This window comes from Pongo pygmaeus, chromosome 12, assembly GCF_028885625.2.
Source record: "Pongo pygmaeus isolate AG05252 chromosome 12, NHGRI_mPonPyg2-v2.0_pri, whole genome shotgun sequence".
NCBI lineage: Eukaryota > Metazoa > Chordata > Mammalia > Primates > Hominidae > Pongo > Pongo pygmaeus.
In genome coordinates this window covers 132,821,358-132,838,312 of record NC_072385.2, presented here as the reverse complement: position 1 = coordinate 132,838,312, position 16,955 = coordinate 132,821,358, and the positions used below count along the sequence as shown (strand labels likewise).

Here is a 16,955-nt window from a genome sequence, read left to right as displayed (position 1 = left end):
CATCACCGCTCTGAAGGCCATGCAAGACTGGTGCCTTAAATGACGGCACTGTTACCATCACCGCTCTGAAGGCCATGCAAGACGGGTGCCTTAAATGACGGCACTGTTACCATCACCGCTCTGAAGGGCATGCAAGACGGGTGCCTTAAATGACGGCACTGTTACCATCACCGCTCTGAAGGGCATGCAAGACGGGTGCCTTAAATGACGGCACTGTTACCATCACCGCTCTGAAGGGCATGCAAGACGAGTGCCTTGAAAGAGGGCACTGTGACCATCACTGCTCTGAAGTGCTGTTGAAAATACTTTCAAAGTCCACTCACTCTTGGCTGATGGTCTTTGTTAGCTAAAGCGTTTTCTGCAGGTCTCCTTCCACAATCCAGTCTGCTTTAGGTAGAAAAAAGCATTGGCCTCCTGGGGCTCACTGTCCCCAGGATAAAAACAGAAAGATCCCTCAACACCCCAGGGTGGGTCAGCATTTCCCCGCTGGACACAAGCTGCGGCCCCAGGGTGCACATCGACCAGAAACTCACCTGGGCCGTGCCAGCCCCTGCTTGTATGGTGGCTCTCAGTCTCTCCCAGCAGAGCTGCCTGTGCCCACGTGATTTCTCTCCCTTCCCATACCCCCTCCTGATGTTGCTTCCGACCGCTCCATGCATTCCTGTTTTGTTAATGAACAGAATCACTTCTTTAACTTCTTCATTAATTCCAGCTCTTCATTTGTGCACATTGTCTATGATACTTAAAAGGCTAATCTTAATGCTTTTGTTTAGAGCGTAAATATTTAACATATTTGAAAATGAACTTGAATGTGCTATTTAATACCACATTTTGTTTTATCACATCCTAATTATGTTTACTAGCTATTGTCCTATAAAAAACTATTTTAATCTTTATTATCTGGATTTTTCGCCACTGCAGCACGTGTCATTTTCTGCAGTGATGTCCAAAAATTAAGTAAAAGGTATTTAAGGGAACTCTAATTGATTGTGCTTCTCAAGAGCCCTAGAAAATTTGATGAGTCATTAGGCTGACTGTGTGTGAGAGGAAATTCTCCACCGACAGCATGAAGCTGTGTAAGATGGGATGGCTTTAGACTTGCCGAGCTCTCACAGCACTCAGCTCAAGCCTCAGCGTCCCCCAGAGGTGACGTGCATGGAGTTCCCAGTGGATGGCGGGGAAGGGTCAAGGTGACGTGCATGGAGCTCTCAGTGGATGGCAGGGAAGGGTCAAGGTGACGTTCATGGAGCTCTGAGTGGATGGTGGGGAAGGGTCAAGGTGACGTGCATGGAGCTCTGAGTGGATGGCGGGGAAGGGTCAAGGTGACGTGCATGGAGCTCTGAGTGGATGGCAGGGAAGGGTCAAGGTGACATGCATGGAGCTCTGAGTGGATGGCGGGGAAGGGTCAAGGTGACGTGCATGGAGCTCTCAGTGGATGGCGGGGAAGGGTCAAGGTGACGTGCATGGAGTTCCCAGTGGATGGTGGGGAAGGGTCAAGGTGACGTTCATGGAGCTCTGAGTGGATGGCAGGGAAGGGTCAAGGTGACATGCATGGAGCTGTCAATGGATGGCGGGGAAGGGTCAAGGTGACGTGCATGGAGCTCTGAGTGGATGGCGGGGAAGGGTCGTGGGATTGGGTACCTTACTCAGTTTGAGGGAGAGTCACGCAGAGCCCACATACTCACTGTGGTTGTCACTGCTTACCCCGCGCCCTGCTGAGGCCTGGCTGCCGTCTGCACCCGTGCCACGCTGTCCTCCAGGGGGACCTGCAGGATGTAACCAAGGCATAACACCTGTATCACTGGAGTCCAGGAGAAAAGAAGTACTCAAAAAATATTATGGCCTCAAACTTCCCCAAGTTGGCTAGAGACATAAACCTACATATTCCAGAAGTTGAACAAACTCTAAACAGAATAAGCCCAAAGAATTCCATACCCAGATCCTTACAATTAAGCTCATGAAAACTAAAGAAAAAGAAAACAAATCTTGAAAGCAGCCTGAAAAAAATAATACAGCCCTTAGGGAGGAAAAACCATTCAAATTACAGTGGCTTTCTCAGCAGACACTACAGAGGCCAGAAGGAAGTGTCCCAATATTGTTTTAAGTGCTGAAGGAAAAGAATTGGCACACAGAAGCCTTTATCCACTTGAAAATATATTTTAGTAATTAAAAAAAATTTAAACATTTTCTGATAAAAAAATTAAGAGAGTTAGTATCAGCAGATCTATTCAAAAAGAATAAACGAAGTTCTCTAAACAGAAATCAAATGATGAAAGAAGGAAACTGGGAACATCAGGAGGGGAAAAGGGCCATGGTGAGCGAGAGTGCAGGTGACACCACAGACATTTCTTGTCCTACTGAGTTTTCTTACTTTTTTTTTTTTAAGACAGAGTCTCGCTCTGTCACCCAGGCTGGAGTGCAGTGGTGTGATCTCGGTTCACTGCAACCTTCGCCTCCCGGGTTGAAGAGATTCTCCTGCCTCAGCCTCCCAAGTAGCTGATACTACAGGCATGTGCCACCACGCCCGGCTAATTTTTTGTATTTAGTAGAGACAGGGTTTCATCATGTTAGCCAGGCTGGTCTCGATCTCCTGAGCTCGTCATCCTCCCAACTCAGCCTCCCAAAGTGCTGGGATTACAGGCGTGAGCCACCGCGCCTGGCCTGAGTTTACTAAATTATGTTTTATGGTCGAAGAAAAAGTAATAACACTGTCTGATGTGATTCTAAATGTATATGAAGAAACTATTTGAAATATATATACTATAAATGGGGGAGGGAAAAAGAAGGTGAAGGGGAGTGAGGTTTCTGTACTTCAACTAAACTGATGGAGGAGTGACCACTGTGTATATAGAACGTGTATACAACTGCATATAGAGAACCAGAGCAATTTCTAAAAAGGCCATCCAAAGAGACACTCAAAAAAATACAGATAAATTGGAATGCTAAAAAAAAAAAAAAAAAAAAAAAAAGAGTTTAAGTAACTTACAGTTAGGCAGAAATAAAAAGCAGAGAAATCAAAGACAGGAAACAAAAAATAAAATATCAGTCTTCAGCCCTAAGATATCAATAATTACATGAAGTGAAAATGGTGTAAATGCACCAAGTAAGAAACAGAGATTGGCAGAGGAGATTAACAAGATGACCAAGCTCTAATGAAGAAACTTACTTCAAAGATAACCATGTAGATGGTTTGAAAGTAAATGAGTAAAAAGAGATAAATCATATAACCTTGATCAAAGGAAAGCAAGAGTAGCCCTATTATCAGATAAAGGAGACTTCAGAGAAAATAAAATTACTAGATGCAGAGAGAGTGGCGTTATAGAATGATAAGAGGCTCAGTCCACTGAGAATACCCAGCCATCTTAAGTGAGTATTCACAAAACAACGGGGCTGCAAAATATGGGAAGCAAAAACTGAGAATTGAAAAAATAAATAAATAAAAAACCAGAAAAATCTACAATTACAGTGGAAGGCCTCAACACTCCTTCTCAACAATTGAAAGACAACTAGGTAAAATATCAGCAAATATATAGAAGAATTCAACAGTACCATCAACTAAAAGAATCTAGTAGACATTTATGGAATCGCCCCACCATATACTACGGGATAATAAACATTATTTTCAAGTGTCCATGCAACTTTTAGCAGGATCAGCCATATCTGGGGGTATAAACAAGCATCAACAAATTTGTAAGAACTGAAAACATACAAAGAATGTTATCCAATTAAAATGGAAACAAATTTGAAATCAATAACAGAAAGATAATAGGAAATTCTCCAAACACTTAGATACTGCACACTTATAAATAAGCAATGTGTCAAACATGCAGTTTCAAGGCAAATAAAAAATGAGGATATGAAAATGAGAACCCTGTAATACAATCAAAGTTTGTGAGGCACAGCTAAATCAGGGCTGCGCAGGAAATTTATGGCATTAACAGCATGCATTCATTAGAGAAGAGGAAAGGTCTAAAAACTGTAGGCTTCTGCCTCAATAAACTAGAAACAATAAACTATAAACCCCAAGGAAGAGCAGATATCAGTAAAATCGAAAACAGAAAAACAGGAGAGGAAACCAGTGAAACAAAGAGCTGTTTCTTTGAAGATATCATTAAATTTGGCAAATGTTTGGAAGAAAGACTCACAAAAAAAAAGAAAAAGAGAAGACAAAAATTGAGAATGTAATAAATGAAATGGGATATCACTACAGACTGTGTAAACTTCGACAGGAAAATGAAAATACAACGAATAACTCTACACATATAAATCTCGCAACTTAAACCGAAGAGACTATTTCCTCGTAAACCACGAACTGCCACAACTCCATCACTATAGAGTCTTTGGGTAGCCTTACCATTACTAAGAAAACTTTATTTGTAGCTTAAAAACTTTCAAAATGAAATATTTAGATCAGATGATTTCACTGGAGAATTCTATCAAATGTCAAAGAGAACACCAATATTGTCTATATAATATCTTCTAGAAGAAAAAAGGAGGAGGAAACACAAGTTTTTGAAGCAAGCATTACCCTTATACCAAAAGCAGTCAAAAACACTCCAGAAAATAAACTACAGACCAATATTCTCCATTAATACAGACACTAAATCTTCAAGAAAGCACTAGGTGACCTACACGTGGCAGATGCACGCCTGCTGTTATTTCTCTTATATCCGACTCCAGTTCCTTTTCCAGGCCGCTTGCTTTACTGCCCATTATTGGGAGAGCATTTTCCTTACTGGAAATGAGCAAATCGAAGGGAGCGACTTGCCTGTCATCTCCTGAAGTTACAGCATCTCACCTGAGCAGCACGGCTGTGGCATCCTGTTCTTGGTGTTCAGAACACAGAAAAGAAATCTTGTCTTGGCTGGCGTGGTGGCTCACGCCTATAATCTCAGCACTTTGGGAGGCCAAGGTGGGTGGATCACTGAGTTCAGAAGTTTGAGACCAGCCTTGTCAACATGGTGAAACCCTGTCTCTACTAAAAATACAAAAATTAAGTGGGCAAGGTGGGGGACGCCCGTAATCCCAGCTACTTGGGAGGCTGAGGCAGGAGAATTGCTTGAACCCGGGAGGCAGAGGTTGCAGTGAGCCAAGATTGTGCCACTGCACTCCAGCCTGGGCAATAAGAGCGAAACTCTCTCTCAAAAAAAAAAAAAAAAAAAAAAAAAGATGGTTTTATTTCTGGTATTCTTAGGTTTTTTTCTTTCTTTTTTTAACTCTTCAGGTAATTCTGTGCTTTATATTTTTGATGGTTTCTGTAAATATTGATTGCTCTGTGCTATTGCTCTTGGTTTATTTTATTCCAAAAGCTGAACTTCAAAGCCATTTACTTTAAGCTTTCATTAATAAGACCGCTTTTGATATTTTCATATAAAGAGTTCTTAAACTATCTATTTTACATTTCGGTCAGTTGTGGAAGGAGGCACTTTGAACTTTCTTCTTTTTCTTGAACTCATTAATTGATTCCGAAGCTTCGCTGTAAGCCCAGAGCTGTGGTCCGCAGTTGGTCATTTTTCTATGGGTCACCATATAATGTGCTGGAGATAAAGTTCAGTACGAAAAGACTGTCCCCATCTTCAGCCAAACCATGAAGTGTTCTGCATACCTTTTCTCCATAATTTCATCAGTAGATCAAATGTTATCCTACTAAGTTGTTCCTGCGGCCTCAACATCTTGGAGAATTCCAAATGACTACACCAAATGAGTTATGTGGACATTCTCTCCCTGAGTTACATGAAAATATTTAAATTACTAATTTTATCAAAATTTACTGGGCAGTCTATGAGGATGTCTTTCAAGACCAGTACACAAAAATAAACATTCCCAGACTCCCTCCGATGTGGAAAGTGGGACGTGAGGCAACCCTTCCTTCAGGATTTGGGGCGTGTGTGCCAATTAGAGTTTCTTCCAAGGCATCAAGGGAAAATTTGTAAACATAGAGGAAGCCTGGAAACAATCCCACATGTCATTCATTCACTAGGTTGAAAGAATTGTGTTTGGAAAGCTCTATGATAAGACTGTTTTGTGGGAGTTGTATGTACGGCAGTAATGAGGAAACAGATTTTTTTTAAAAATTCCCTCAAGTTCTAAAAATGCTAATGATGAGACACTCTATGTGTCTGGGAGGATATTGATTGATTAATTCTGAAAATGAGATTTTGTGTAGCCAGAGGTTCCTTAGATGAAAGCTTTCTCTTTTTCCTCCATCCTAAGCCCCTTTGGAGATTATGCAAATACATTGTGTGCTTATGTAGCCATCTGGAGTAACTTTGTCCTGTGCCGTAAAGATGTGCTATAATTACTGAATGTGTGTGCATTGCCATTCAGCAGTAGCCACTGATGTTTACAATTTCTACAGATCCTATGATGCTAGCTACTTAGTCTACATAAAATATAGCAATTACCCTTGGAATACTTTCATTTCCTATTTTATAATCACTAGATTTAAATTCTAGAGATTGAGTAGCTTTCAAACCTGAGCTGTGAGAATGTCATCTCCTGTGGGCTTTCATGTAGAACCTCAATCCTTCTCACACTCTGGGTCAGGTTCATGGAAGGTGGACAGGCGGAGCTGGCTGGGACTGTGCTTTTCAGCCACCGCTCATTGCGATCTGCTCTCGGACTCTCATCGCCAATGCCAATAGTGTGTAGAGTATTCGTGACCTCCGGCTGTGTGTGCGGCGTTGGCTGGACCCCCGATTATCCTGGAAGGGTCAGGAGCTGTGTAAGCCCAAGGCGGATGGGTCCTTCCAGCCTTTTGGGCCCCCCACTACCTGTTGTCCTCTAAGAGGGGAGAGGCAGGGACTTGAGCTACTGTGTTTGTGACAATCTCTAAGGAAAGGTTGACAGGCATGAAGATGTTGAAGGCACGCATTCAGCTATTCAGGAAAAGGACAATAGCAGAACAAGAGATAAGTGAGGAAGAGCCTCCCCAGCTAGGCAGTCACAGGGCCGAGCACGGCAGGCGCGGGGTCGGGGCAGTGGAGGTCTTGTCAGGCAGTGTGGGCAGCCCATGGAGTGGAGCTATGGCAGGACTGAGACCTGAGACCTGAGACCTGCCTGGCTCCAGCCCGCCTTGGCCAGGGTGTATGTGTGTGTGTGTGTGTGTGCCATGCACTGTCAGCCGTGTGCTGTGTGAGCCACACTGTGTGTGTCAGCCATGTGCTGTGTGTCACCCAAGCGCTGTGTGTGTGAGCCACGTGCTGTGTCAGAGCAGCGCGCTGTGAGCCGCGCTGTGTGTGTGCATGTGTGTATGCCATGCGCTGTGTGTGTCAGAGAGCTGTGCACTATGTGCCCACACTGTGTGTGTGCGTGTGTAAGCCACATGCTGTGTGAGAGCTGTAGGCTATGTGGGTGTGAGCCACACATTGTGGGTGTGTGTGGTGTGTGTCATGTGCTGTGTGTGTGTGGTGTGTGAGCCATGGGCTGTGTGTGTAGGGGAATGTTTGTGTGAGTGTGTGAACCATGCACTGTGTGTGTGTGAGTGTGTGTGGTGTGTGAGCCATGTGCTCTGTGTGTGTGGTGGGAGCCATGCGCTGTGTGTGTGTGTGTGTGTGGTGTGTGAGCCATGCATTGTGTGTCTGTATGTCTGTGTCTGTGGTAGGTGAGCCGTGCATTGTGTATAAGTGTGTGTGTGGTATGTGAACCGTGCACTGTGTGTGTGTGTGAGCCGTGCATTGTGTGTGTGTGTGTGTGTGGTGTATGAGCCATGCACTCTGTGTGTGTGTGTGTATATATGGTGTTAGCCATGCACTGTGTCTGTGAGTGTGTGTGGTGTGTGTGAGCCGTGTACTGTGTGTGTGTGTGTGTATGCGAGAGAGAGAGAAGAGACAGAAGGAGGGGAAGAGAGAGAGTGTAGGCATCAAGCACCCCTTTCCCACAAGAGTAGCGTGTTTGGATGTCACAGGGTGGCTCAGAGATAGGCCCAGAACCCACAGCTGTATTTTTCCAGCTCAAATCGATGGCTCCGATTCTCTTCTAAATGGGAACATTTTACCTGCAGGTTTATTACAGAGATTGTTAAAATAACTTTTACCAAGTTATTAGGGTTCATGATTCTTTTGTCTGGAGTCGCATGAAAACATTTATAGCACAAATCTCGCTTTCACCCAACATGGCTGCGAGTGCATTGGCAGGTGCTCAAGGGTTCCGCAGCCTGAAGCCCAGAGACTTTCAGGGCAGAGCCCAGGAGCAGAGAGCCCGGGCTTCCCCTCAGAAGCGTCACGTGCTGGTCCAGGCCGCCCTCCACACAAACCACCCACCAGGGGGTGAGCAGAGAGCCCGGGCTTCCCCTCAGAAGCGTCACGTGCTGGTCCAGGCCTCCTTCCACACAAACCACCCGCCAGGGGGTGAGCAGAGAGCCCGGGCTTCCCCTCAGAAGCGTCACGTGCTGGTCCAGGCCACCCTCCACACAAACCACCCGCTGTGGGTGGGATGCGCTTCAGACTGTGGGACTTCTCGCACTGTGTGACCGATGTCGTTTTTGTTTTTGGCGGTATCCCTGCTGTACTGCTGCTCTGCTGCTTGGTGGTGGGGTAAATTGTACTGCTCTTCAGAATGTTCTCAGGAAAGTGCCACGTCTAGCTCCTGCCAGAACATGCTTGTGGGCATCTCATGCAAAGAAAAGTGAACATATTACCCAATAGGTATAATGAGCTAGCAGAAAGAAAATTCAGTGGTTTACTGTGTTTTCAAACACGCTTTGGAGAATAGAGATTGGCTGGGCATTTGTTCTGAGTTAGAGCAATGCCTGTAAACACTCCCCACCTCACAGAGCTGGAAATATTTGCCTCTTGACAAAAAGCAAGAAAGAACCTGTATGCAGTTGTTCCTGCGGGTCTCCCGAGACCCTGCATCCTCCTGTTTTGTTCCGTGTAACTTGCATGTTACAGCATCTTATAATTTTTGACCAAAGGCGGGTTAATATGGAGACTACCTAATTAAAGTTAAACAGCATTATTAAAGAATGTTTTCTCAAAATTGGTACTTTTTTTCTAGTCCAGAACATACATGTGCAGCTGGCAAGGAGAGATGCTGTGTTTCACGGTGGATTTCGCATTGGGATTTACCTGTTTTGAGAGTAAGACAAAGGTAAGAGGACGAGCAGGCATCCATGCCGCCCCATTGCCATGTGCTTGGTTACATTCCATGGGCGTTAACACTCACGCATGTCTGGTAGAAGCCGCCACCCTTGCTGGATTGTGTATTGTGCAGAGGCCGTGCTTTCATAGACTTTTTTTTTCCGATAGCTCAGGGCCCCAGGATTTCCACAAGCCCTGAGGGTGTCTGGCCAATAGGATTCACAGCAGGGTCAGGTGGGTGCACAGGGAAGTTGAAGATGCTGCTGTTCAAGGAGGGACCCACAACACTTGAGTAAATGCTTTGAAAAAAACACTTATAGTTGCCTGCCTTCCATTTGAACATTCGTGGTAGTGGTGAACAGCACCTGTGTCTGGGGGAATTTGTGGAGGGTGGATGCCAGGAACGTACAGCTGCCGTTAGGAAGGGAGTGAGACCCATTTCCACCCACATCTGAGTATTCTCCTAACTGCATAAGTGTTAAGGAAATGCTTTGTGAGGACAATCCACTGTTTTGTCGTATTTGTTAAAACCTACTCTCTGTGTTAATTAAGAATGAGTGAAATGGAAAGTTGGTAAGATAAATACAGTTGTTAAAAAAAATTTCAACAAATTGAGTTGAAAGACTTACTTGTCTTTTATTAGCAATCCCGAATCGGGCTGCACCCCCATTACAAAATAGAGCCCTACTTGTTGTCTCATGGTCATTTTCCAAGAACCTTTGGATGCCCTCTGCAGTGAATTGGTCATTGAATCTGTAGGTTAATGAGCACTGAGAACTGCGCCTTCTTTCTGAGAAGCTGCCCTCACTCTGTGGCCTGTCTACAAAAAGCAAGACAAAAACCCCTTCCCGGGCAGGGGCTCCCAAACTGGTGGTTTTGCCCCCGAGGGACACTTGGACATGTCTGGAGACATTTTCTATTGTCAGGACTTAGTGGGAGTTTCTGCTGATATCCAGGGCACCTGGAGGGTGGAGCCCAGGGATGCCGCTCAGGGCACAGGGCCCTGCACAGGGCATCTCCAGGGCCTACCGGGCAATAGTGTGGAGGCTGAGAAACCTGGGCTAGGGCCATGGACTACTTCCTTTACGGAATTCTAGGGCCAGAAAATTTAATGGAGTCATTGTTCCCCTCCAGGGCACATACCATGTTTGTAATGACAATAGCACATATTTGCATAAGCACTGAATAAGAAGAAGGGATTTCACATCTGCCATCCAGTATCCAGGTCCATCATTCTGTGGACTAAAGTCAGAGTGGGAAGTAGCTTCCGGGTCCCGCTTAGGTGTTCTTCCCGCTGTCCCTCGTCTGCCATATGGACCTGCCGGTTCCAGGCTAGGTGACTTGCTCTTAATATTATTTGGAAGCCAGATCTGCATAACCTTACTGTGCATGTCCTTCTGAGATAAGGGAGGTAGTGAAGCAACTATTCAAGTGTAAGGACAAACTCTCCATACAGCTTCTTAAAGAGAACACCTGATTTATAACTTCACTTCTTGCTCTGTGTTTCAAGTAATGAAGTGTTGCAGGCAATCTGAAAGGAGACTCCAAATTCTGCTTTAGAGCAGGTTTGCTTAGCCCCCTCACTGCAGCCCCTGGCGTCCTGTGTGTCCCTCCACTGGAAGGAGCCTGTGAGCTCCTCCTTTCCAGGAGCGAAACGTTGGCCCACTGGCCCCATTGCCTGGGCCAGCACTCACCAGGGGCATTTATCTGTACCTGTGTTGCTGTGGGTAATGTACTCACAGGCCCTTCCCAGCCAGCGCCTCTCACCCATGCTCGGGGATTAGCATAGTGTCCAGAGGTCACGTGTCTCCCTGTTGTGATTCTGCCAGAGGGTCTCAGCATAGGAAGATCAACTGAGTCTGCAAAAATGAAAAGAACATCCATCACCACGTTTAGCCAAGCCCTGAGCCTTGTACCTGCAGGGACTGATTTTCACCTGGAGTGGTCACGGGGCTCCCTGGGTGGGAGTGATGTTTGTGAGTTTCCAGGACATTGCTCAACATGAAGATACATTTCCTACCTTCATTTCCCCGGTGAGTTTCCTTTCTTCCTGGGCTGCCCTGTGCCTTTCCTCCTCAAGGGCATCACCATCCTTCCCCAGAGCCTCTTCCCATTTCCCTGGCATGGTCAATGCCACGCACAGTCAGGCAGAGCCGGGCTTGGGGCCTCATGGGACACTTTCTGTCATTTCAGACAGAATTGTCTCCAGAGTCAGACCTAAAATCAGTCTATAATTTGTTTCTTAATGCTGTGCAAGATGGGGTTGTGAGCCCTTAGGGTAAAAGCAGCAGTGTTTTAAATCCCTGGTAACCAGACCGTCCAACTCAGCTGAGTTCCTATAATTAAAGCGCATTTGTCTACAGCCTTGAGTGCCTCCTTCTGCTTGACAGTGTGCGTATCCCTCACCCAAAATGACCTGGGCAGTGCTAGAGTAAGCATGCTGGCGGTCCAGGGGCATCTGGGCCGGCTCTAGCCCTCCACCCGCTCTCTCTGCTTCCAGGGAGGAACTTTTCACCTCCTCAGCTGAGGCTCTTCTCTGCTCACTGTCCTCTCCACTCTAGGTCAACTTTGTGTAAAGATTCAATGAAGACGTCTTTTTGCTGGTCTGAACCTGAGGCTCAGAGGCCCTGACCTGCTGACCTATTTTCCTTTGAAGGAGAACACTTGACCTCACATTTTTCTCGTGATTATTTCTTTATTTCGAGGAGTTCTGGCCTAACACTGGTTTGTTGAGTCTGTTCAGACAGCAACTGAACCTGAAAATAGCACATGACAACATAAACAATTGTTCCTTGTAGTTTATTTTAGAATTTACAATATTTGAATTAATTTTTTTGAAGAAAAGCTTTCCCACCTTAACTGTGAAGGATAAACCAATGGGTTGTAAATTCATAAAATGTTTATAATTTTGCTTGACTTGGCATCTTGTCACTCATGTCAATGTAAGATGACATTTGTGAGTTTGGCATCAATAGGCTTTCAATTATTTGTATATTGATAGGAACACAATATGATGAATGATATGAGAAAGAATTATGAAGATAAATATTACTGAATATGAAATGCTTCTAAATAATTATTTAAAATGTTATTTTCTTCAGTACCCACATGCCCTCTTATTAGTCATTATAAAAAAATCAAGTAGATTCTGTGGCTACAGATATTTAGATTGGGAGTTACCATGCTTATATTCACAAGATAATTAGCACTTTTACACCACACTATACTGTTAACTCAGGACATTTGTGTATTATTTCTGGGTCAAAACTAGACCATGACATGGCAACAACGCCTATTCACCACACTCTTGCAAGGAAAGAGATTCTGGACTTGGGAGGCCAACCCAACTCATCTGCAGGGACATCCTCCTTCGAAGCCTGTACATGGTCAGATTTCTTGATTGCCCACCTCTGCTTGCCAGAGAAAGACAAGCAATTATTTCCCAGGCTGAATCCATTCACCATCAACTATCTATTTTCAACATTGAGAAAGGAGGTAAGCAGGAAAAAAAAAAATGTGTTTGCCCATGAAAATATTTTCTGCACTTACAAAATAAATGAGAAGACCATTGTCTAATCTATATGGCCTAAATCTCTAGATGCAAAGTTTTGTTTTTTTTTTAATTAAAGAGGATAAACTAGAACACCCTCTAGCTGCTAGAGATGGAGGGCGTCCCTGCCCCACACAGGCGGGTCACCTGCCCTGTCCAAGCGCACTCCAGACCGGCGGGGCCTCCAGACGACATCCACATCCTCTTCTCGCTCTCTAGATTAGCACCGACTTCCCTCCTGTTCCGTGTAATTAATCAGAAGTGGGAGAGGACATCGACAAGAATAGAACCCGCAGTGGTGAGGGAGAAGGGGAGGCTGACCCTGGGTGGGCACCAGGCAGCCTGGGCCCAGGAGGGGTCCCGCCTGAGTCCTCAGCCTCCACGGATCCCAGGATGGAGCCTGGCCACACACGTAGGACCAAGAGCTTCTGGAGAGGCAGAACCACCACAGGATTCACTCGTTCTTGGGGGCACATTGAAAAGCTAGCCTTGTCTCTAAATGGTAACTTCTATTCTAAATCTACCACCAGGCCACTCCCCACACTGCAGCAAATTATGATTCTGTATTCAGGGCAATCAGTGCAGACTCTCACAAGAGTGTCCTGGTGCTGTCCTGGACCCCATGGGACCTGCTCCTTAGCTAGGAACAGGATTCCTGTGGGGCTGAGTTAAGGTTGATGGAGAGGAACAAAAAGATCAGTTTTTAAAGGCTGAAAAGGAACTGTTTGTTGTGGAAGACAAAGTGCAGACTTGCCTTTGGCCTGATAAGGAAGAGAAGCAAGTGTCTCCACAGCTCCCAGGAAAACATCAAGAAACGAATTAGGTTTGAACTGAGAGCACCTCCAAGTCCTTGGTGACATGGAGTTGCCTGGTACTGCCCGTGGCACCTCCACCGTGAAGGATTCAAGGATTGTCTTCCGTTATCGGTGTGTTAACAATCAGAATGTGTTACAGAGGAAGTGAGATGTGATTATCATCTTTAACAACCTGAAACAATCACAGTAATATGTAAACATTAGCATGTTTCATGTAACGTGGACTGAACTGCAAAGCTGCTCTTTAATTACTAAAACTACGGAAAAATGTTTTGTCTTCCAAGAGGGAGAACTAAAAATCCAGCTTCCCTTTCAGCTTCTATCTGTGCCACAGGAGGATGGGTCCACCCAAGTTTATCCCCCAGGCTGTGGAGCAAAAAAAATGGCTCTGTTGTGACTGGCTGCCCAACAGCATATCTGGAGCTGTGAGTGGAGCACATGCCACATTCCGACCTAGAAGGTCCAATTGCGCTTTGGAGCAGGGCTCAGAGTTGTGAAATTAAACTGTTACCCAGACCACTTTTAAATAAAGTGTGCAGAAATGCCATCCATAATGGAAAAACAAGTTCCTTTTCTACAGAAACGTTATTGTTTTCAGGTACATAAGAGAAAAGCTGTGAAACAGTTAAAAGAGGCCACCACGGGCGATTTGGAAGGAACGATTATGAGAGGAGCCACCACATCCGGCCACACAGCTCTGAGAAGGGCAGAAAGAGAGTCATGCCTGCGCCCGCAGCGCCCCAACTTGTGCCTGGACTACGTTGCAGCCTGTCCCAAACCAGAGAAGCTCACGAGATCCTTGTCCTCCATCACCCAGACAAGTAAAATTAGGACATAATTTTAAGCATATATACTGGATATGTATGCCTCATGAGGAAGGGTTATTCTCAAATCTGCAAATATTGAGTACAGTTGCAGTGCAATATCAATGGACCGAAAAGACAATAATCATATACCTAAATCGCTTCACTGTGAGGACCATTTTGAATTCTTTAAACAATAAACAGGACTTTTACATAGATATTTTTGCAGTGTTTGTATATAATGTTTTAACAGCAGTTTATAATACCATGTAAAATATTAATTTAGGTTATTCCCAAGACCCTATCCTAATAGAGGTAGACCACTACTGCGCTCTCTTTCTTCAAAATCAAATTTGAACCAAAGACTCTTACTGCTGCTCACAGAGTCGTTTGTTGCTTATTTTGTGAGAAATTAGGCAAAACCTCAATAGCCAAGACTGCCTGGCTTCTCCTGATGGATGAGCACATACCTATGATCAAAGGTCCCTCCTACCAATGATGGATAATAGGTCCTTTTAAAGGCAGATGAGACTTACCTGAATCTAAAAGGCTGAAGTCACAGCCTACACTTAACCGCTTTCAGAGAAGGTGCTTTGGTGCTGCCTAGGCAAGGTGGAATTGGTGTGGAGTGTGGGAAGAGGCTCTCTGGAGGCAGGTGCAGTGGGTGGAGCAGGGCAGGAGTGGCTTGGGCAGCTCCTTCACTGGGACAGGCCTTCCAGGCCGGCTGTGGCTGCCATCTGCTTCTGGGGCTTGACTCAGTGCCCCAGTACTCACATCACGCTCTTTTCTGCTCGTGACAAGAATGGATACACATGCTTCACTTCTGGAACTGACAACCATGGGTTGTTAGTCCATTCTCATACTGCTATGAAGAAATATCCAAGACTGGGTAATTTATAAAGAAAAAGAGGTTGAATGGACTCATAGTTCCACATGTCTGGGGAGGCCTCACAATCATGGCAGAAGGCGAAGGAAGAGCAAAGGCACCTCTTACATGGTGGCAGACCAGAGAGCGTGAGAGGAACTACCTTTTATAAAACCATCAGATCATGTGAGACTTAGTCACTGTCACAAGAACAGCATGGGAAAGACCTGCCCCCATGATTCAGTTACCTCCCACCAGGTCCCTCCCATGACACGTGGGAATTATGGGAGCTACAATTCAAGATGAGATTTGGGTGGGGACACAGCCAAACCATATCACGTGGGAAGCAGTGACTGAAGCATGATTTTGGAATATTCTCTTTCCGGATAGTGTCTGGCAATTCTAATGCTAAAAGGATCCTGATGTCCAAAGTCTGTCCAGGTGGGTGTGGGCTCAGTTTCCTCACTGTGAACATGGAAGAGACAGAGAAACTGTTCCCTAAGACTCTGTGAAGTTCTAATTTTCCCAAAACCTAGAGGAAACATGTGCTTTGACACTTTGGCATAAAAGGCAGAGAATCTTTTTTTTTTTATTATTATACTTTAAGTTTTAGGGTACATAATGTGCACAATGTGCAGGTTAGTTACATATGTATACATGTGCCATGCTGGTGTGCGGCACCCATTAACTCGCCATTTAGCATTAGGTATATCTCCTAATGCTATCCCTTCCCCTCCCCCCACCCCACAACAGTCCCCAGAGTGTGATGTTCCCCTTCCTGTGTCCATGTGTTCTCATTGTTCAATTCCCATCTATGAGTGAGAACATGCGGTGTTTGGTTTTTTGTCCTTGCGATAGTTTACTGAGAATGATGATTTCCAGTTTCATCCATGTCCCTACAAAGGACATGAACTCATCATTTTTTATGGCTGCATAGTATTCCATGGTGTATATGTGCCACATTTTCTTAATCCAGTCTATCATTGTTGGACATTTGGGTTGGTTCCAAGTCTTTGCTATTGTGAATAGTGCCGCAATAAACATACGTCTGCATGTGTCTTTATAGCAGCATGATTTATAGTCCTTTGGGTATATACCCAGTAATGGGATGGCTGGGTCAAATGGTATTTCTAGTTCTAGATCCCTGAGGAATCGCCACACTGACTTCCGCAATGGTTGAACTAGTTTACAGTCCCACCAACAGTGTAAAAGTGTTCCTATTTCTCCACATCCTCTCCAGCACCTGTTGTTTCCTGACTTTTTAATGATTGTCATTCTAACTGGTGTGAGATGGTATGTCATTGTGGTTTTGATTTGCATTTCTCTGATGGCCAGTGATGGTGAGTATTTTTTCATGTGTCTTTTGGCTGCATAAATGTCTTCTTTTGAGAAGTGTCTGTCCATGTCCTTTGCCCACTTTTTGATGGGGTTGTTTCTTTTTTTCTTGTAAATTTGTTGGAGTTCATTGTAGATCCTGGATATTAGCCCTTTGTCAGATGAGTAGGTTGCAAAAATTTTCTCCCATTCTGTAGGTTGCCTGTTCACTCTGATGGTAGTTTCTTTTGCTGTGCAGAAGCTCTTGAGTTTAATTAGATCCCATTTGTCAATTTTGGCTTTTGTGGCCATTGCTTTTGGTGTTTTCGACGTGAAGTCCTTGCCCATGCCTATCTCCTGAATGGTAATGCCTAGGTTTTCTTCTAGGGTTTTTATGGTTTTCGGTCTAACGTTTAAGTCTTTAATCCATCTTGAATTAATTTTTGTATAAGGTGTAAGGAAGGGATCCAGTTTCAGCTTTCTACATATGGCTAGCCAGTTTTCCCAGCACCATTTATTAAATAGGGA

At 44.8% G+C, this 16,955-nt stretch overlaps 1 protein-coding gene across 1 annotated transcript in view; it reads left to right on the top strand.

Annotated features, from left to right (window-relative positions):
- SNTG2 (syntrophin gamma 2) overlaps window positions 1-16,955 on the top strand; it is a 426,593-nt gene that overhangs the window by 361,122 nt on the left and 48,516 nt on the right. The window contains exon 15 of the mRNA XM_054476287.2: window positions 8,998-9,090. Coding sequence (XP_054332262.1) covers window positions 8,998-9,090 — 93 coding nt within the window. The remainder of the gene's footprint in view (window positions 1-8,997; window positions 9,091-16,955) is intronic.